This window comes from Ceratotherium simum, chromosome X (genome assembly GCF_057802395.1).
Source record: "Ceratotherium simum simum isolate JZ-2026a chromosome X, ASM5780239v1, whole genome shotgun sequence".
Lineage (NCBI taxonomy): Eukaryota > Metazoa > Chordata > Mammalia > Perissodactyla > Rhinocerotidae > Ceratotherium > Ceratotherium simum.
Window position 1 is genome coordinate 859673 of NC_141940.1, and position 22448 is coordinate 882120.

The 22448-nt window shown below is 42.9% G+C and overlaps 1 protein-coding gene across 1 annotated transcript in view; it reads right to left on the reverse strand.

Moving 5' to 3' along the window:
- Positions 1 to 206: 206 nt before the first annotated feature.
- MPP1 (MAGUK p55 scaffold protein 1) overlaps positions 207 to 22448 on the reverse strand; it is a 31774-nt gene continuing 9532 nt past the window's right edge. The window contains exons 2-12 of the mRNA XM_004443555.3: positions 16432 to 16584; positions 16058 to 16136; positions 15385 to 15470; positions 11677 to 11745; positions 8711 to 8907; positions 7140 to 7246; positions 5566 to 5646; positions 4621 to 4701; positions 2504 to 2706; positions 2204 to 2278; positions 207 to 711 (exon numbers count right to left, since the gene is read on the reverse strand). Of these exons, the coding sequence (XP_004443612.1) occupies positions 535 to 711; positions 2204 to 2278; positions 2504 to 2706; positions 4621 to 4701; positions 5566 to 5646; positions 7140 to 7246; positions 8711 to 8907; positions 11677 to 11745; positions 15385 to 15470; positions 16058 to 16136; positions 16432 to 16584 (1308 nt within the window). The 3' untranslated portion in view covers positions 207 to 534. The remainder of the gene's footprint in view (positions 712 to 2203; positions 2279 to 2503; positions 2707 to 4620; positions 4702 to 5565; positions 5647 to 7139; positions 7247 to 8710; positions 8908 to 11676; positions 11746 to 15384; positions 15471 to 16057; positions 16137 to 16431; positions 16585 to 22448) is intronic.

Below are 22448 nucleotides of genomic sequence, written 5' to 3' on the forward strand. Positions count from 1 at the left end.
CACCTGGCACACAGACAGACACACACACGGGAAGTTGGGTTATTCTGACCTCGACTCTTAAGATTGTTATGGGCTTGAGGGAGACTTAGGAACCCAGGAGAGGCATCTGGTGTTGATGCCCGTCCTCCAGGAGCTTAAATCCATCAGGCGACATTTCCCTTTCCAGAGGCTTGTGGTGCAGATAAGAACTTGGTTACAAAGTCACAGGCGTTTTAACACAGCATTTTTATTGCTTTTGAGGGTTTCCCTAGAGCAGGCATCACCCTATTGCACAGCTGCTTTGTTTTGGCCTTTTAGAGTTGCAGTTAATGCTTTCGTCAAGATAAGGTAAAGACAAATAACCAGTGTATCAGGAAGGTGAGCCCAGCCCTTCAGGAGCTTGAACAGGACTGACACCCACTGGCATAATTAGGATAGTTGCAGAGATCTGGAAGCTGACAAAACTAGCTGGAGCGACCCTGTTTGTCATATAGCAAGGGAATAGAGTTCCAAATGCTGGAGAGGGGCATACAGTAGTTCCCCTATTCTGCAAGCTTAGTAAACCCAGGAGACGGGCACCCATTGTGGAGAAGTGCACGCCTGGTCAAAGGCTTCTTGCAATTTTTTAAGGGTTTCATCGACGCCATTATTGACCAGTGAGAGGTCAAAGTAGTGAGCGTACTGGCTGCGGATGGCCTCAGAGTCTTTCTGCAGCTGCTGCAGGGCTTCCGTCTGCAAAGAAGAGCGAAAGAGCCATGGATGAAGCAGGCCACAGCACGCCCAGCCTGAGGCCAGGGACAGGTTTTAAGCAGACATTGACTGTGACCATTGCCCAGCTCCACATCACCTGCTTAACGACAAACCCTGAAGACCTTGCTGGAGAATGTTAGAGTAGGGTGTGGAGAGGCAATCAATTAAGAACAGTGCAATTCTCAGAGGCTCTGCAACTAACTGCAATTATAAATAATCAGAGCTCTCTGGAAGTCCAACAGCTACGTCAAGATGCCACCAGCATCTCCCAGTTTGTGCCTCTGAACACAGAGCCATTTCAGCAACCACCAGAGCTGCAATCCCAGGACCAGGATAAGCGTAACTTAGAACCCCAGGCCTCTTTCTAGGACCCAAAACCAAATGGCCATGATAATTTAACTTCATAAAAGGAAAAATGTTTGCATAGCAATAAACACCAAAAGACATGCCAAACTGGGAAAAAAATAGTTGCAAATGATATCACAAAGGGCTAATTACCCTAATACAGAGTTCCTAGAAATCAATAAGAAAAAGGCCAATAACCCACCAGAAAAATACTGAGATCGGCCAAAAACAAAACTTTGGATCACGTGCTCCTGGCACAGGGAAGCAGGCACTCTCCCACATAATCTCTCTCCGAGTTCTCAATTCCCAACGTATGCATCTTTGGACCTGGCAATCTTGTCTGGAATTTAGCCTACAGGTTTATGTGCACACACGTGAAATGCCATATGTACAGGGCCATTGACTGCAGTATTATTCATAATAGTCAAAGTTTTATAACAACCCAAACAGCCATCAAGAAGGGAATGGTGAAACTAAATAATTATGCTACATACATGCAATGGGAGACCACGCAGCTACTAAGAAAGATTGAAGAAGCTCTCTACACACTGTTATGGAAAGGTTGTGTTCAGTGAGAAAGTAGGGTGCAACAAAGTGCACGTAAGGTGGGTGTGGAGTGGGGAGGGAGTGGGGAGTGGGGAGCAGGGGGAGGCTTTTCAATATATTCCTGGCTTCCTTACTCTCCCTCTCTCCCCACAGCCATACCACACCCCAGTGTGGGTTCAGTGCCACCTGTGTCCTTCACAGTTCCCCTTGCTTGCCCCGCTTGAGCCTACGTGGCTCCAATGTCAGGATCTGTCCAATTGTCCATCTCTGCCACTAAACCCTGAGCACTTCTGGAATAACGACTGTGTCTGATTTGTTTTGTCCCCATTACCTAGCATGGGTACTGGCCTAACTAGTGGTTTAATAACTGTCTGCTGAGTGAAGCAAATGTGCACATCCCCTTTGGCTTCTTGGTCTTGCAGGAAGAAGGACAGCGGTAGCCAGAAGGCTCATGGGAGAACTGGTCACAAGCTGAAGCTGAGCTCCAGCCAGCACTCCAGCCAATGATCTGGATGAATGTCCCAGTCTGGACAGGCCAGGAGAGTGAACCCCCACCCACCCTGCATGAACCCCTCCTTCCCACCTGAGTGCTCTGGTCAGTCGGTGCAATAAACACAATGAAAGGTGAAAGTTCTGCCGTCCGAACAATCTTTAGGGTCTAGAAAAAAAGGAAGGGAGGCAGGAAGAAGAAAATAGGAAAAAAAAACAGAGTTAGCTGTCATGCTGGATTCCTTCTAATAAGCATCTTAGGTCTTCACCAAGCCCAATACTATTTCCAGTTTCCAGTGCTCCTGTTCTTGTTCCAGGTGGCCCCACTGAAAGGATATGAAGCCAACCTGAGCACCCCTTCCCTATCCACTTCTGCCTTTCCACGCCTACCCACCTGGGGCTCAATGTCAAGGATGGCAATCTTGTCCTCCTTATGAATCTGGTGCACTGTTTCAAATTTGGTGCCAAACATGTTGCCCTGGTAGCTGCCAAACTCCAAGAACTCGTTGGCAGAGATGCTCCTCGTCATCTCCTCTGTGGAGATGAAGTGGTACTCCTTCCCATCTTCCTCACTCTTCTTGGGCGGCCGTGTTGTATCTGTGCACAAGAAACCAAATCCCTGAGAAACTCGGGGTCCTTGCCATCTCCTAAGGGCTTAGACCATGGCGTCTGTACTGAAACCCTAGCTGCCTTTGGTCAGAGAGTTTAACAGAGGGGTTTCTTCCACGGGATCATGAAGGGCTCAAGATAGAAGATGATGCAGACCAGGAAATCGGCTGTCTGCCCCGAAGACCTTTAACTTTAAAGAGGCAAAGCCCAATGCAGAAAATTTCATCTTCCCTATATGAAGTTACATCTCTGAAACCACCAACACCAGGAATATTGAAGCTCATAAATGGAGAAATGACAGCTGAAAGTTTTTTTAAAACAGATCTATGGGCTATGGTCAGGATTTCTTGGAAGTATATTTCAAGTTTCCTTTTTACAGCTTGGGAAGAAGCTTGGTTTGGTTTAAACTTATGTTCTTAAGTCACAATGTTTGCTATTCCTCATATAAATTGTCCTTTGAGTAAAATATGCTCCAGATATGGAGATACAATCCTCCCTGCCCCTCCCCCGTAGACCTCTCCTGCTTTCCATTTTCATTGAACACTTCCCTTGTCTTCCACATCATCTGCTTGTCTCTCTCAATGGGCTCCTTCTCCTCCATCCACAGCAGCACACACATCTCTTTCTTTCCATCTTACAAAACGATGACTCTTCTTTGACATCTCACCCTCTTTTTCTAACTCCCTTCTCATTCAAACTTATTGAATGACGAGCCTGTACTGGTTATTTCTACTTCCAGACTTCTCCACTCACTCCTCAATCCAGGGCCATGTGCTTTCTGCCCCCAGTGTGTCACTATGTCCCTAAAGGCAAAATGGAGAAGCAAGGAACCAGAAAGTACTAATATCAGGGTTAGAATCTGGTTTTCGACTTGGATCAGCAGTATCTCTTCCTGGGAACATACACAACCCTACTACGCAGATTCACTGTTGGGGGTGGACATCATCGAACTCCCCTCCCGACCACTGGCCTGATTCCTCTCCTATCTAGGACTGCTGCTGAGACTGTCTGTGCCCTTCCTGAACACTGCTTTTTCTTTTTTTAATTTTTTTTATTTATTTTTTTCCCCCAAAGCCCCAGTAGATAGTTGTATGTCATAGCGGCACATCCTTCTAGTTGCTGTATGTGGGACGCGGCCTCAGCATGGCCGGGGAAGCGGTGAGTCTGTGCGCGCCCGGGATCGAACCCGGGCTGCCAGCAACAGAGCGCGCGTACTCAACCACTAAGCCACAGGGCCGGCCCTGAACACTGCTTTGATTTAGAAGACATTTCATGAAGATTAGAGACAGCCTAGATGTCAAATAATAGTGAGATAGCTGAAGAAATTACAGTACAGCCACTCAGAATGGAAGAGTTCTTAAAGTGATTTAGGCACATGAGAAAATGTTTATAAGATAAAGTACAATGAAAAAAGTAATAATATGGGGCTGGCCCCGTGGCTTAGCGGTTAAGTGCGCGTGCTCTGCTGCTGGCGGCCCGGGTTTGGATCCCGGGATCGCACTGACGCACCGCTTCCCCGGCCATGCTGAGGCCGCGTCCCACATACAGCAACTAGAAGGATGTGCAGCTATGACAGGCAACTATCTACTGGGGCTTTGGGGGAAAAATAAATAAATAAAATCTTAAAAAAAAAAAAGAGTAATAACAAGTTTTTAATAACATATTACTTGCTTAATTTGTTAAAGCAGGATAAAAATGTTTACTACTGCTTCTGTTATGTAGACAAACAGCACAGAAGAGAACAATAAGAAAACAACCTACTTACTTTGTTAGTTGGAGCGATTATGAGCGCAAATTTATATGTTTCCAAATTTTTTGTTTTTATAATCAAACATTTAAAATAAAATCACCCAAACCACTATGGTATCTCACTTGCCCTCCAAGACCCCCAGAGATACTTACATGGGGCAGGGTATGCGAACTTCTCTGGGTTCTGGCTGAGCAGGGCGTTCTTAATGTGGCTACGGCCCACCCCACTGGCTCCTGCATAGGGAGAGAAGAAAGGCTTAGAGAAGAGAGAAACCAGGTTGCTATGATTCTGACGAAAGCTTCTATTTCTTTACCCAAAGACAAAGGTGGGGATGGGAGTAGGAATGGGATATGGATTTTCATCTCTCAGGGGCAGAAGGATTTGTGTCCCCATTGGTGGAGGAGGCTCTTTTTAAGGCCTAAGGCTCAGGACTCAGGACATAACTGTCATTTCCAGAGCAACCAGCTAACACATGGGGTTTTCTGTTTATTTTCTAAGGCTATTTCCTTTACTGAGCTCTCCAAAATTAATGGAACTGAATTTAAGCCAGTGTTTTCACTGGAAATTTCTCCAGAACCCTAATACAGATCCTCTAACCAACTAATGTTTTAACTCTAAAGACACGGAGGTGAGCCACCCACTGGAGCCAAGGCCATGTACCTGGGATTAGAACAACACTCATTCCATTTCAAGCCAGGGCTCATGTGGATGACTAAAAAGCTCAGAATATTTTCAGAGCCTCCCACGTTACTAACAAAGCACTCTAACATATGGACTTTAAAAAAAAAGCATAGGACTAGAACATCCCTACTGCCAGACACATGGACAAAGAACAAAACCCAGTCTAGGACCTGCCAGCACCAAACCCGACCTAAAAGAATTAGATGCTGAAAAACTTGTAAAGTTTAGTTTCCCTTGTACTGATAAGGACTCAGAAAATTCTTTAACCTGCTCTATATGGAGAACCCAAGAGACTTCATTTCTTTTTTTCTTTTCTTCCTCACTGCCTTTTTTCTTGGAGGGAGGGAGGTTACATGCAACAGGCAGGGAAATAAGGACAGAAATGTACTCAAACTAGCAAAGCAATGAGAAGATACCGATCAGCACCAGGGTCTTCCTCTTGAAGGCGGGGAGCCGGACAACTTCCTCATAGGAAACGACATCCAACTGGTCAAAAACTAAAGACAAAGAAAACCAAGCAATGTTCATTTCCAGAGCTTGGGAAAACAATGGTCCAGGCCCAGGCCATGACCTGGGAAAGAACTGAAACCCCATCAGCCTGGCTGCATCCTAACAAGCAGGGAGTGAAGGCAGCCGAGGCCAGGAGGTGGCGGAGGAAGGACTTTGGACTGTATTCATTTGCACTGTGATGAGGGAGTTTTACGCAAGGGAGTGACATGATCCCATTTAGGTTTTGAAAGGAGCACTCTGGCAGGTAATAGGCTGCAGGAGCCAGGGAAGCAGTGGGACCCTTAACAACCCCACTCCATGCCTCAGAGCCGATCTTATGGGCAAACTGGACTTAATCTACTCTTACCAAAGGATGATGATGGCTGCAACCAAACGTCCATGCTAGGACACTGTCAGGGACAACCACAGGAGGTACTGATAAAGAATTATGACGAACAGGACGTCAGAATAAGCTGCTTTAGGATCACAGACACTGTTCCTTTGGATCTATTTCTTGGTTTTCCCAAACTCCTCCATTTGAACTCAACATGGCTCTGTTGGTCAGTTATTTGGACTCTAATTTTTTGGACCCCATACTCCCCTCCTCCTTCCTCTCTCTCTCTTCTCCATAGTTTCAGTTACCTGATGCCCCCTTTGACTCTAGACACTGAGAACTCAGCAATTCCAACACTATCTCCATCATTTCCCCATACTGCCTAAAATGGCCTTTATCTCAGAGAACAGCGCTGCCATCACTGACCCAGCCGCTCAAGATGGAAACCTGGGTCTCATCCCGACTCTCTACCCCTCCTACCTCCCACAGTGTGCCTCTTCAGGTGTTCTTTCTTCATTGCTACCAGAGAGATAGATGCAAATGAAAAGCTGATCCCATTATTTCCCTGCTCCAAACCCTTCACTGACTCCACAGAGACACTACGGAGGGTGGACGAGGCTCCTCATGCCCTGGCCCTGGCCTCGCTCTCTGGCATGCATTCTTGCCCCACCCCCACCATCAATACTCTGGCCACGTCTACTTCCATGTAGGCTCCTGGCATGCCAGGTGATTTCAGGTTCTGTGATTTGCTCATGCTCCTATCTTTATCTAGAATGCTCCCAGGAAGATGGAGGCATATAATAAATGGTAGCTGAATGGTGGTAATTATTCATTATCTACAATCTACTTGAAGCCATTTATAATTTTAGTATATTTCCAACCATGGTAGGTAAAAAACAAAGCCAGAATTAGTTCTCAGGAAAACATGCTACTCTCTGGGGTTGTACAGACCTTGCAGTCATGCTGATGGCACTGACACACCGAAAAAGGTCTAGAAGGCTGTTCAGTTGGTTACCCGAGGGGTAAGGGCGATGAGCAGGTGTGAGCAGGCCACTAGCCTTCCTTTACATGTACTAGCATTGTCTCACTGATGGCAGCGAGCCTGGAAAGACGAATGTAACAAAAGAAAACCAGAAGAAATGGCAGAGAGGAGGCCAGGAAGCTTACTCGAGCTGTGCTTGGCCAGGTACTTGTCTTTGTACTTCTTCTTCTTCCCAAAGGGACTGCAGCTCGGGGCTTCGCTTGGAGCTGACTGAGCCACACTTGCCACTCGCCTAGTACGAAAAGATGACCAAGGATGTCAGCAGATCCTCAGTGTAAAAGCCCCAGGATCAGTCACCTGTGCTGAGACAGAGCTTGGTGACCTCCTTTCCTTTCTATACTAACCCTCCAGACCCATCTGCCTCCTCTCCTCTCCCAGCCACTCACTCCCTGTATGTCTCTACCACTGCCCCCTTCACGCTTATCCTCTCCCCTCTCAGCCCCTCATTCTCTCTGTGTGTCTCTCTCTCTGAGACCCCTCTTGATCTCTCAGCCTCTCTGTCTCTCTTCCTCTTTTAGCCGTGGGAGCTGGAGAGAATGTCTGCAAAGTGCCTAACATGCCATTTGGAGCATCGTGCATCATATGCTGCCCTCAGACAGGTGAACCTGGTCTCCTGGAGTGTGCATCTGGTACCTCTCAGCAGATTCCAAACACAACTCACAAACTACTCAACTTTCTCTGGGCCAGTGGTTTTTGAACTTTTATGACCCAACCTCAGTATAAGAAATACACTGTACATCGTAACCCTGTATTACACACATATACACCTATAAAACACACATACACACATATCATATATACAAAACTTTCATAAAACAATACCTTCTATTACTACATAAGATATATTCTAATATTTCTATTTGATGTCATTTTTTAAAAGAAATACTCGTTGCAACCCACTAAATTGATTTCACACCTCATTAGTAAGTTATGGCCCACACTTTGAATACCACTGTGCTACTGGGATCTTGTACCTCTTCTGGGTCTTCCTCAGCATCCTTTGTTGCTCTAATTCTAAAAGTTGATTTCTATACAGCACTTCCCGTGGTTCAGTGCCATGTTTATAACTCCCCTTCGACTATATCATCCCCAGAGATGGGATCAACCAGAATTCTGGCTTAAAACTAAAAGACTGGTATGTGAACCCCACCCCACCCAGCATTGTTATCTTTACACTGGGGTGATTTTGCAGAGGGAGGTCCAGCATTAGATGTGGAATCACTGAGAACTGTTGAGTGGAGGGCTGTTCTAGCACTCCGAGGACCATGTGGTGTGACCTAGGACCAAGTGAGCAATCTGACTTGGGGACAGGAATTATTTTTTCCATGTCCTGGGAATTTGCATAAAAGACACATATTTAAAATTTGACTGTTTTCTACAGAACTCAGAAGATATCTGCTCAGAAGAGCACTGGCCTGGGAGGCAGGAGACCAGGGAGGGCTCCAGTCACTTGCACAAGGAAAGCATTTGAGGAAATAGAGGCCCACAGATGAATGAAGAGCCATTTGGGCTCCTTTACCTGGAACAGTCTGCAAATCAAGCTTATCAACCCATTATGCCAGCGAAGCTGAGAGGTTGGCTTGGTCAAGAAACAGAAACTACACACAAGATGCCAGATTTTTGAAACTAAGTGATTATCTGTGGCAGGCATGGGTCCCTTCCATCTGCAAATTCCACCTGTACAAAACTGACTCACCATTCCTGCAGTTCAGGAGAAGGGATCAATCCTGCTGACTCCTTGGAGGAGCCTTCCACCCGCCCTTGCCACCAATTACTGTCATCCTTGTTGATGATCTGGATAATGTCCCCAGTAACAAACTTCAGTCCTGCCTCCTTGCAAGGAATTAGATTGTCCTTTTTGGGATCATAGTCAAACTGCGCTCTCATGAACATCTGAAAAAGAAGGCAAGAGGGACTGCAGCGGCAGCACATGTACATAGAAAGTTCTGCTGGAAATAAGTCAGGTCGGGATCAATTGAACAACAGGGAAGCAAGAATGGTGAGGGAGCACCTGAGAGAGAGGTCAGAATGCTGAGGTGACTGGAACTGGTCACAGCTGTGTTTGCAGAGGGGTCAGGCCTGAGCCCTCTAACAAGAAGGCATAAAAGGCCTTTCCGGGTCCACATGTTTGTGGTTATTGAGTCTGAGTTGTCTGTCTTGGAATACAAAGCAGCTACTATCTGAAATGAATGAGTTTCCTTGAAAAAATTTTCATGGGTATGTTAAATAAACAATAGGAATGTGCCAAAAGTCTTAAAATGTTGATACCCCTCGGCCCCACAATCCACTTCTATATAGAAGTTGTCGGTATGTTGCATGGGTAACTGTGTTCACCACAGCATTATTCATAAGAGTGAAATATTGGAAACAACCTAATGTTCCAAGAATGGGAAATTAGTTAAATATGGTCATCTACTGAATATATTACCATGCGACTATAAAAATCAATTTGTAGAAAAATGTTTAATGCCCTTGGAAAATGCTGCTGATACAACATTAAATGAGACTATCATTAAACAAAAACAATACCTAGTATACTTGAAATGTTAAAAGAAGTATTTATTTATACATAGAAAAAAAAGACTGGAAGAAACTATATCAGAATTTAATACCGGTTACCTCTGTTATGAAGATTTGGGGTGCAAATCCAACCCAGAGAAAGAGGGAAAGAAATGCGAAAGAGGAGAGACATGAAACAGAAAATTGAGTTGAGAAGATCAACGAAGGCAAAAGTGGTTCCCTGAAGATTCATGAAATTGAGAACCCCCTAGCAAGGCTGATTAAGAAAACAGAGAAGACACAATCTCCTAGTAGAGATCCTAGAGACGTTTAAAAGGTTCTAAGACATTATGAGCAATTTCACAGCAATACATTTAACAAATCCCTTGAAAAACACAATTTACCAAAAGTGCACAACAAGAAATTGAAATATGAACACTCATGTATCTACTAAAGAACTTTAACCTGTTATGGAAAACCCTCCTCTCCTGCCCCAAACACACAGACACACACTCACACACACAGAGGCCCTGATGGCTTTGATGGTAAATTTTTCCAAACATTATTTCGCTATTTGAAGAAATAAAGGTAGTAATCTCATACAAACACAGATTACAGAAAAAGATGGCACTTCCCAATTCATTTAACAGCACCATAAAGAAAATAAAAAGGCAAGCCACAGAGGAAGAGACAAAAGACTCTTATCCAGAATATATAAGGAACTCCTACAAATCAGTAAGAAAATGCCTTGAACTGGTACTTTACAAAAGAGGACATCCAAATGGAGAAAAACATATATAAACAGGAGCTCACCCTCATTAGTCATCAGAGAAACACAAATTAAAATCACAATGTGATACTACCACCACAATGGTCAAACTGACAAAAACCCAGATAATTATAAGTACTGGTGAGGCTATGGAACAACTGGGACCCGCACACAGTGCAGTTGGGAATGTAACGTGATACAACTCGCACAGATGACCATACCCTCCAACTCAACAGCAATGCACAGAGGTATGCACCAAACACGGGGACAAGGAGATCCACGGCAGCACTATCTGTGAGAGCAAAAAAACCTGGCAATCCAGAAGTCTCTCCACAGCATGTCACACAACAGATGAATGGGAAGGAGTCATCTGGTGCTACGTGCGACAGCACAGACACAATACCGTGTGAACAAAATGAGACACGGGAGATTTCATACTGTATGATTCAATTGACATCAATTTCAAAACAGGGCAAAACTCATCTCAGGTGTTACAAGTCAGGGTTGTGGTGACTGGAAATAGGCACAGGGGTTCTTAGGGGACTGGGCGTGTTCTGCCTCTTGAGCTGGGTGCTGGTCACATGGGTGTGTTCAGTTTGTGAAAATTCACCTAGTTTTATACTGATGATTTGTGTACTTTGTTGTAGATATGCCCACATGTACCAAAACTTCAACTTAGAACGTTTACTTAAAAAGAAAATTATACCATCATACGCTAAGTAACCTGCGATAGAAACTTCACAGTTACTTTTTAAAAGAAACTCCTTCTTCCACGTTCATCTGCCAACCCCTTGTCCAAGCTATTTCTCTCCTCCACCAACGATGAGCTGTGTGGACTGGGAATGTACCCATTTCTCTTTATATCACCTCCATTTTCTAGCAAAGTCATTTGTACATGGTAGATTCTCAATGAATTCTGAGTAAGTGCTCGCAAGATTCTTCCTTTCTTTCTTTACTTTGGCACTATTAATCACTGGGCTTATTTATCTCTATTTTAAAAAATATTTGCCAATTTGGTGAAAACTGGTATTGCACACATTTTATTTTGCCTTTCTTTGATGACTGGTAAGATTGGATATTTTTTCATATGTTCAATGCCCATTTGTATTTTTCCTCCTGTGAATGATCTCCTCATTGTCTTTGCCCATTTTCCTCCTGGAGTTGTATAATAAGGAGATTACCCTTTCCTTTCACATCTATTACAGACAGGCAGTGGTTAGAAAGAAGGCTTGCCTGTTTGCAATGGATGTTAGTTCAGAGAGCAGCAAGCAGCTACACTTGTGAGATATTTAGAACTTAAAGTTAGAATCACATGACCTCAATCAACTTGCAAAGAACCCAATACTGGGCATGAATCCTGCCATCACCACAAAAGAGAAAATGGTGCCACCTACCTGCAGTGCAGGAAGACGATTTTGCTGGTTGGGAATTACTTTTAACGAAATCATTCCTTTGGTTTCTTTCTATTAAAAAACAAAGGGGAAATAAAATTTTAAGAAAAACTAACTTGAATGATTGGGGTTTGATAAAGTCATTTTTCCCCTCCCAAAGTGCCATGTGTTTTTTATTTTCCAACAGCCATCTTTACTGTACACTTTGAAATTTTGTAGAACAATTCCTCCTTCAATACAAGTGTCACGTGCCCCATAAACCAGGGTAACAACATGGAAACAAAGAATAATGAAGAAAAGGCTAATGTTTTTCCCTCCTCCCCACACTCAACCTCAAAAGGGCCCAGAAGTACCTAAATGAACCCTGGCACACAGATATCCAATAAAAACATTTACAAATATTTACACACACATATACATATTCATATGTATGTATTTTTGTTGTTTGTTTTTAAGAAAAATGGGATTATACTACAGGCATTACTCTCTAACTCTATTTTATTTAGCATTACTTCGTGGACATACTTCTAGGTTGATGCACAAAGATCTCATTCATTCCTTTTAATGGCTATGCAGCATCCCATGCAATGGATGGATCATACTCTATTCAGCCATCCTCCCCATTATTGGGCATGTCGATTGTTGCCAGTTTTTTTCACTACACTTTGCTGCAACAGACATCCTTGAACATATATGCTTATATATTTGCACTGTGATTTTTATAGAATAGAATCCCTTGGTGGAAATGCAGAATCAAAGGGTAAGAACATTTTAATAGCTATCCTCAAATTACTTTTCCAAAAGATTAGAGCAATTCCACTCTCACCAGGACTATATGAAAGTCCTTTTCCCCTCAAACTCTTGCCAGAATTACACATCAACATTCCTTTTTAAATTTCTGCCAATCTGAATGCTGGAAAGTATCTCATGGTTGCTTTATTTCATAATTTTATCTCCATAAACTAAAGTTGAGCATCTTTTCAAAAGCTTACCGGCCACATGCTTTTTCTTCTTCTATCTTTTGTCCGGTTTTCTATTTGGTTGTCGGTCTTTTTATAATAAAGTTTAGAAGCTCTTTAAATATTACAGTTACTAACTGTCTACCTATTACATGCACAACAAATATTCTTCCAAGTCAATTGTGTATGGTATCTTTTGCCATGTAACATAAATTAACTTTTACATAGTCAATTATATTTACATAAATCAACAGGAAGCACAAGTTTTGAATGTGCACTTGATGCACATAAAGTCTTATTGAGAAGCAACCTGCTCTGTGGAGAAACAAATCAGCCTTCTCATGCTGGCAGTTGGGAAGCAGGCAGGAAACAGGTAGCCCGCTCTAGAGGGTGGAGAAGACAGTTGAATGAAGGAGCTATTTACAAAGGTTGAAGGTCAAGCTATTGACCTTCAAGGTCAAGGCGGTAAAGCTATTACCACCCCATGGGTCTGTGGGCGTGTGGTTTTACATTGTGTGTTTGCATCAGGATCCAAATCGAGTCCACACACTGCAATCGCTTGATACATCTTTTAAGACTTTGCATCTACCCGTTCCTCCTACAGTGTTTTCTTCTCTAGTCTTTTCTTTGTTGAAGGAATTGGGTTGTTGGTCCTACTAGAGTTTCTTACAGTTGCATTCTGCCAATTGCATCAGTATGTTGCGGTCTGACATGAGTCTCACTCCTCTCTAGTTCCTATAAATCAGCAGTTGAAATGAGAAAAAGGCTTGGTCAGATTCATGTCCAATTTTTTTGGCAAGATGATTTCAGAGGTCATATGTTTTCTATCAGGAGGCATACAACATCTGGTTGTCTCTCTTTTTTGTGACAGTAGCAGCTGCTGCTCAATGCTTAGTCCATTAATTCATTAGGAATTGCAAAATGGTGATATTCTAACTAGCTTCATCACTCCTTCATTTATTAGCTGGAATACTTCTACAGAGAAACCTTCTCCTCATTTACTATCTGGTTACCCAGTGGTAGAGTTCATATAGGAAAAAGAGGACAAATACATCATTCTTTTTCTTTATTTACCAGTTTTCCAAGTAATGAATTGGCTCCCTCACATCCTCCAATTAGCTCATATATAACTGTGTCAATACACACACACACAATTTCTACAAGTAACCTACTTCAGAGTTATCATTTATAAACCCCTTTACCTTCCACATTCATTTGCCAAGGTCCTGTCCAATCTATTTCTGATTGTTTATTTCTTTTCTTCTGCTTGCTTTGGGTTTCATTTGTTCTCCTTTTTCCAGTTTCTTAAGGTGGAAGCTGAGGCCATTGATTGAGACCTTTCTTGTTTTCTAATATAGGTGTTTCGTGCTCTAAGCTTCCACTATTCTGATATCTTCTAATTTCCCTTGTGATTTCTTCTGTGGCCTACAGGTTATTTAGAAGTGTGTTGTTGAATTTCCAAATACTTAGGGATTTCCAGAGATCTTTCTGTTTTTGATTTCTAATTTAATTTCATTGTGGACAGACAACACACTCTGTATGATTTGAATCCTTTAAATCTGTTGAGGCTTGTTTTATGGCATAGTATATGGTCCATCTTGGAGAATGTTCCATGTGTACTTGAGAAGAATGTACATTCTGCTGTTGCTGGGTCAAGTGTTCTGTTAGGTCAAGTTGGTTTATAGTGTTGTTTGCATCTTCTATATCCTCATTGATTTTCTGCCTACTCGTGGTTTCAATTATTAAGAGACAGAGATTGAAATTGCAGACTATAATTGTGGATTTGTCTTTTTTTCCTTACAGTTCTACCAGTTTACGCTTCAAGTATTTTGAAGGTCTGTTGTTAGATTTAGGACTTGGGTCGTTTCAAGAGGCAGGGTAAATCTGGTCTCTGTTACTTCATCTTGGTCAGAAGTAGAAGTCCAAGCAAGGACTTTTGATTAAAGCAAATTCCAGTCTACCCTTAAACAACCATGTGACCATAGGCAAGTTTCCAAACTCTCCAAGGTTCAGTTTCCTCATCTCTGTCTCAAGTGAAAAACCACAATCTGGGTAAAATGACACTTCTTCCCGAGTTGCTGTTCTCTGGTTCATTCCCTGCAGGTACCCTAGCATCTTACTGCTGAATGCCTAAGGTGTGGCTCCTGCTGGCAGTGGCCAATTACACCCAACTACCCCATGTGTTTTTTAATGCTTTGGTTACAGGAATGGTCTCTGGGTGTGTGTGCAGGGGTGGAGTAGGATGGTGAAGAATCTGGAGGGGCAAATAGGACAGCCAGCACAAACACCAAGCACAATGCCTGGCACACAGTAGGTGCTCCATACATATCAACTGAATCTAAACAGCACACTCAACTTTTCATTTATAATATCCCATTTGCTCTTCATAACAAATCTATGACATAATAGGGATGGCTATCTTCATTTTACAGAAGACTTAGAGAAGTTAATCTACCTGCTCAAAATCACAGGGCTAGAATAAAGTAGAGCAAGGATTCAGAGCTGCCATTAAAGACCGAGGCCTTCTGACACCCAGTCCAATATTCTTTCTAGACAGACACTCTGGGTTATCTGCTTTGTTTTAGAAGTTTACTAAACGAAAGCAGACAACTGTCATTTCTTGCACAGAATAAAGATTAGCAGTGATAAGAGACTCCTCAATGAGGTTCAAATACTTGGACAGAAAAATGAGGTACACTGACACCAATGGGGCTCCACATTTCACGAAGACAATGGCAGAGCAAATACCCACCATGGCCTTCTGCAGCTGATCCACCGAGTGGTTAGTCACGTTTGTGCCATTGATTTCTAGGATCTCATCCCCGACATGAAGGGAGCCTACCACAAAATGAAAAACCAGTCCGCAAAAGAATAAACGTTCAAAGTGCTGTCAATATAACTCAAGACATCACAGAAAAGAAACCATCATCTAGAGCACGTTATACAATAGATTGCGTAAAATACTCAGAGTTGAAAACACTCAACCATGAGAGATGGGAATGTTCTTTTGATTCCCTTGAGGGACATATGAAGGCAAGCACTTGACAGTTTACGACCATCTCATCCTCCTTGCCCTCAGTGCTCCTGCTGCTGAATAAAAGCCCCCCGTCCTCCAACTAGAACTAGAGGAGTTACGACACAAAGCAGGACAGAGAACTCAGTCCTCTTCGTTCACCAGCAACAGAAATACTTCTTTGTTGTGCAGCTAAAACCCCCAAAATGCATTTTCAGATGCATCATTTAGTAAAAGCTATTTTGGGGGGATGAGAGAATAAAATAATACATTAAAATACAACATGTTCTTAGCACATACACACAAATGCTCCCAGTTTTGAAGATTATAAGCTTCATGTCCCAATGAACAGGGAGTAAATGATTAATCTCTGAATGAAACATGACCTAGGACACCCCCCCTCCCCGAGTACCTTGTCTATGAATCATGCCACCATGAAGAATTCTTGCTACCGTACAGGACTGCTTTTCATTCAGCTTCAGAGTAATTCCCTGAAATAAAGACAATGGCACAGGAAACTTTATTTTAAGGCCTTTCTGAGGTTATCTTTAAGACAGTTTAAGGCAATTTCTTGGGAGAAATATTTCCCATCTATACCTGGGGTGGTCCTCAACCAGAATGGGCATGAAGCCCGCTTTGAGGAGAAGCTTGAGATGGGAATGAAGAGACAATATGGGAGCTGGCTGCCTCCCTAACTCCATGAGTAGCCTTCTGCATTTCCTCTTGTGGCCCAGTGACTCATGGGGTCGAGAGTAAGCAGTGGGTGAGATTATGACAAAGGATTACCATGGGCTCCTCCGTGACCTTCTCGAACTGTATGAGTCGCACCTTCCGCACCTCCCGCACCTCCTGCCCCTTGGCCTGGGCAGGGCTACCTGGGGCAGTAGACCCATTGGTGTACATGTCCTCAGGCATGGCATTCAACTGGTGTGACACAGCCTGTCAGGTCAAAATAACAGAACAATGTATAAAGTAAGCAGTCAAGGCCCACTGTCAGTCTGTAACTGCAATTCTAAAATCCAAAAGGCTCTGAAAAGCAATAGTTATTTCATAAGTTTGGCATCCAATCTCACTTGAATTGATGTGAAGCTGTTTGTAAGCTTTATTTATGCAACTTAATAGACATGTTTATACAGTTTGCTGCAGAAATATTAACGTGTTTGATTTATACAGTACTGTCCTGGACCCTACTGGGGGTATTACATAGAATATAATGTAATATATTTGAAAATTTGAAAAATTCTGATTTCTAATGCACATTGGGCCCCCAGGGTTTCTGGGAAGGAGCAGTGTGCTTGTATGGTATACACACACACACACACACACGCTCTATAGCAAAGACCCAGGGTGGAATTAATTCCTAATAGAAGGAGCAGAGGGGGACAACTGCAGGAGGAACACACCAACAAAGGGGAGAAGTGAGCACGGATGACAAGGGCCATTCCCATTCCAAACAACGAGCGCCTCTCCAGTGACAGGCACACGAGTGAGCCTGAGACCCAGCTGCTCTTTTTCCTCTTTACTTCCTTGAGCACCCAGACACTCTGGGTCACCCGGCAGTAAAGGTGATTCAGGTTAGCACCAGTCTTTCACAAATCATCTCTTAGGCTATAAAGAAGAAGTTCTATCTGGACTGAAGAATCAGGCACTCAGGACCAGCCCCCAGCCCATGACGATGACAATAATACCGGCCGAAACCAGTGGCTGCCTAGATGAGATCACCACCACTACCCCTCCCGCCATCCCACTGCAAACCCTTTCCCCCAATGGACGACTTATACTACTAGATAGCAAGACCTCTTTACTAGAAATCCAAAGGAATGTAAGGCACTGTCGCATTGGCAGGAAGACAGACAAAAGACCAATGTAACAGAATAGAAAGTGCAGAAACACACCTACACATACATCATCAGCTGAGTTATGATAAAGGTAATGCTGCCATGCAGTAGGGAAAGGATGGTCTTTGCAATAAATGGTGCTGGACCAATTAGATAAGCATACGGGGAAAAATAAATGTTGATTCTCACCTCATTCTATGTACCAAGCCCAATTCCAGATGGACTGAGCACCAAATGTGAAACAGGCAAGCTTGGAGAAGAAAATAGAGCACATCTTCCTCACCTTGGAGGAGGCAAAAATGTCTTACATATGACATAAAAGATCCTAACTATGAAATGAAAACTAAAAAGATAAATACTTTAAAATTAAGAACACCTGTTCATCAAAAAATTCCACTGAGGTAGACAAAGGTTTAGTAGACACAGAGAGCAATAGTTAAAAAAGCAAACAACTGACCATCAAAACTAACAACTTCTTACCAAAAGACACTGAAGAAACCGGAAAGGCAGGGCACAGCCTGAGAGTAAAAATCTGCAATACTTACATCTGACAAAAGACTTGTATCTAGAACATATAAAGAACTCTTACAACTAACAACAAGATGACAAACAATGAGTAGATAGACCAAAGATTTGAACAGACTCTTCACCAAAGAAGACATATGAATAGCCAATAAGCACATGAAAAAGGTCTCAACATCACTGTAACCAGGGAAATCCAAATTAAAACCACAACAGGGCACCACTGCACACCCACTGGGAAGGCTAAAATTAAAGAGACAGATGATGCCAAAGGTTGGAACCCTCATCCACTGCCAGTGGGAATGCTACATGGTGCAGCCAGTGTGGAAAACAGCTGGGCAATTTCTTACATAAAGTTAAACACATATATAATATTTACCCTATGGCCCAGCAATCTCATGCCTAGGTATTCACCCAAGAGAAAAGAGAATGGATGCCTGCAAAAAGGTTTGTACACGAATGTTCCTACCGGCTTCACTCATAATAGCCAAAAAGCAGAAACAACCCAGGTGTTCATCCACAGGAGAATGCATACACCACTTGTGCCTCATCCATACAATGGAAGACCACCCAGCAAGAAAAAGATCAAACTGCCGATACATGCAGCAACAGGAACAATCTGAAAAGCATTCTGTTGAGGGAAAGAAGCCTTATGCCAAAGAGGACATGCTATATGATACAATTTATGAGGTTATAGAACAAGCAAAACTACAGTAAAAAAAGTTAAAACAGGGGTCGCCTCTGATGGGATGGGAAAGGATAGCTGGGAAGGGGCATGAGAGAACTTGCCGGGCTGCTGGTAATGTCCTGTATCATGACAGGGGTTAGGGTTACACAGTTGTATGCATTTGTTAAACCTCATCCAGTGCATGTCAGTGAATGCAAATTTTCCCTCAAAATAAAAAAAGAACCATAAAGAAATATTGAACTGTAGCCAAGGATACGCATGCTGAAGCTTTTAGGGGTGAAGTGTTCTGATGTCTGCAACTTACTTTGAAATGCAAAAAAAAAAGTGGAGAGATGGATGGCTTTTGGATAGATATATGATAAAGCAAACATGGCAGAATGTTAATTGTAGAATCTAGGAGGTATGGTTAATGGCTGTTACTATAAAATTCTTTCATCTTTTCAGTAAGTTTGAAAAATTTCAAACAAAATACTCATGGGAAATGGCATTAAGAGAGTGAAAAAGCAAGCCAGGGAGCAAGGAACGGGAACCCTCATGCATGTGATGCATCCCGGACCCAGCCATTCCACTCCCAGTCGACAGACACACGTACCTTGTGTGCCAAAAGACGTGGAGAGCAATGTATCACAGCACTCTTTTGTTTTAATATTATAAAATTTAATTTTTGAACCACTTGAGCATAATGCAAAGACATCACGGTCCTTAACCCGTAAATGCTTCTGTGTGTTTTCTAAGAACAAAAACATTCCCAAAAATGAAAATTTAGCATTGATACAATATTATCATCTGGTTCTCAGTTCACATTCAAATTTCATCAACTGTCCCAATTATGTCTTTTATAGCTATATATATTCTTTCCCCAGACCAGGATCCAATCCAGGATCATGCACTGATTTCAGTTTTCACATCTCTTTAGTCTCCCTTAATTTGGAAAAGTTCCTCAGCCTTTCCTTGTCTTTCATGACCTTGACATTTTTGAAGAGGACAGGCCTATTGTTTTGTAGACTGTCTCTCAGTTTGAGTATGTCCAATGTTTTCTCACGATTAGACTGAGGTTATGCATTTTTTGGCGGGAATCCCATGGAAGTGGTGTTGTGGTGTTGTGCCCTTTTCAGAGCAACACTATTCTTAAAAGCCCAAATCTGGAAACACCCCAAAAGTCCATCAGCAGTATGATGAATAAACTGTGGCACAGCCATCCATTGGGTACCACACACTAGTGAGAATAAATGGCTGAATCTCCTAGATGATCACTCTCTTCTCGAAACGCTCATTCGCAGTTTCCTTTGCTGTTTTCTTCCTCATCTTTCTAATCTATTAATGTTGAAGTTGCCCAGGGCTTGGGACAAGAGCTAACACAGTGGGGAAGGCCAAGTGGAAACCTGTGAATGTGCCCCCCACCCACCCCAGATAAAATGTTAAATCCAAAACAATATGGCTGGAGGAGAAGGAATAGGCCTGAGCTTAACTTGTGACAGGGTCAATTCAGTATTTGAGTACAAGCTGAAAATGAAGGCCAGCTGCATTCCAACCACTTTTAGAGGTGTCCCTCAAAGACAGCGAGGAGGGAAGATCTTCCCAGTGGACGCGGCTGTGAGTGGTGTACCTCCTCATCCACTCTGTGAGGAAGGAGAAGCAGGAGTATCCCCAGGTGGGAATATTTATCTAGCTAGCTAGCTATATCTATCTATCTAGATTTAGATGTACATCTATTCATTCATTTATTCATTCACTTCTGGGCAGTGTCCAATGGTGTACCCAAGGTCCTAGACGAAAAGGGACTAGAAAATCAGAGCTAAGGAGGGTAGAGGCTTGTGGATGAACATATGTCTCATAAGATAGGGGGTGCTCCTTATAAAATAATGTAAAATAACATTTTAATTTTAATTTACTTCATCCTTTCTAAGAGGTCAGTAGAAACTCTGATAGGATGCGTGTTAGTTATTGGCTGGCCTCAAATAAGGGAAGTACTGAGAAATGGAAACTGCCTTGTGTGGCAACTAGAACTTCAAAACACTCACATGACGCTGAGTCACGTGGCATTGCTATTAAAGCAGAATTGTCTAAGATAGGGTTGTATTTAGAAAACTGACTTGTGATACCTGGGGGCACAGAACTCCACAAACTTCAAGGTACTCCACCATAGGTGATCCCATAATACAGTTAACACTTCATCGGTATGGGGGTAGCCTGGCATGCAGACACTAGGTAGCAATGAAAAGGAGGCTCTGAGGTTAATCTTGAAGACACATTGTTAAGTGGGGAAAAAAAAGACAGAGTGAGGAAAAGTATGGTATCATAAGCATAAACAGTGGAAAAAATGAATATATTTATATTTGCTTGTCAATGCATATGCTATCTCTGGAAGTGGTTGCTCCTAGGGAGGGGAACTGTGTGACTAAAGGATGGGGGGGGGGCGAAGGAAATGTGGGCTATCTCTGTAGGGAGTGCTGAGATATGTTCAGAATCCTGAAAGACACCACTACAGAAAATGTGTGCATTCAAAATTTCATGCATCCCTTCATTTTTACTTAATTTCTATACAGGCAAATGAAGACCTGTTATTCCTAAAAGCTCTACAAAGTACAATGCTTTCTATTCTGGCGAGATGGAATTTTCCTAAGTGATTGTGATTTGGGTTCTAGTTGGCAGCTTCAGTACTTGTGTGTACCCTGGACCCTGTTTAAATGAGAGTGAAGTGGGGAGGGAGATAGAAACCCACAAAAAAAGAAGAAAACATGAGGAAGTCATCAGGGAGGAGAGATATCAATAACTTTCTAGAAGACAAAAAGCAGGCGGGGGAATGGTCATTGATCAAGTAGAGCTGAGACAGCAGAGCCTGGAATGTACACAGAGGAGGAATCAGCCACTCCCCAGAACACAGAAGGCTGGGGCTCGGAAGTCCCTGGACAGAGAAAGGACGCTTGGGGTGAAAACATCTCCCGAAAAGCTGCCAATCTGGCCTTCAGCTCCACTTTCAAGGCAGGAAGAAGGAAAAAGGGCCACGCCAGTGGCATCTGTCCCAGAACTTCTCCAGTGGACATCTGTTCATGTCTCATCGGCCAGGAAGAAGTGGGACAAGCGAGAATTGGGATAAAGCTGTTGGGTCAGCAACAAGCTATAATAATATAAAAACCACTTACTTTCCCTTTTTATAATCTACCTATACACAAGTCATGAAACAATTACAGTTAAAGAGCAGATTGTAAATGTCAACACTACGACAATATTAAAGTACACATATACAAGGTAGAAGTTGAGAGGAGAAAAGAAATGAAGGGAAGGGGCCACTGATCTTGTCACTACAGTGAGGGGAACAATAAATGAAGGAATAAATGTATAATTTAAAGCTCCAAGGGTAACCAACAAGGCAGAAGTTGCAAACCGATGGCTCACAAACCTGTTTTATTCTGACCACATACTTTTGTTTTGTGTAGTAAAAATCAGGAGATTCCAACCTCTCTTTAAAATCGCAGAAGACCTGGCACCGTTGAACCTGTCTCCTCACAGGGCTATGGAAGGCTGGTCCTGCAGATGGGCACATGCTCCCCAGGCCATTCCCTACTGCTCCCTGGGACAGAAGCCAAGTGTAGGCTGCTTATTCCCCTGCACCTGGGATGTTATTTTTCTTACACACAAGTGGCTTCACTCACCTGATCCATGTAGGTTACACTAAAAGCACCTCTGGATGACTTTTTAAAAAATCATGTACATGATGTAAAGGCACAGGCCCTCGAATAACTAAAACGATTTTG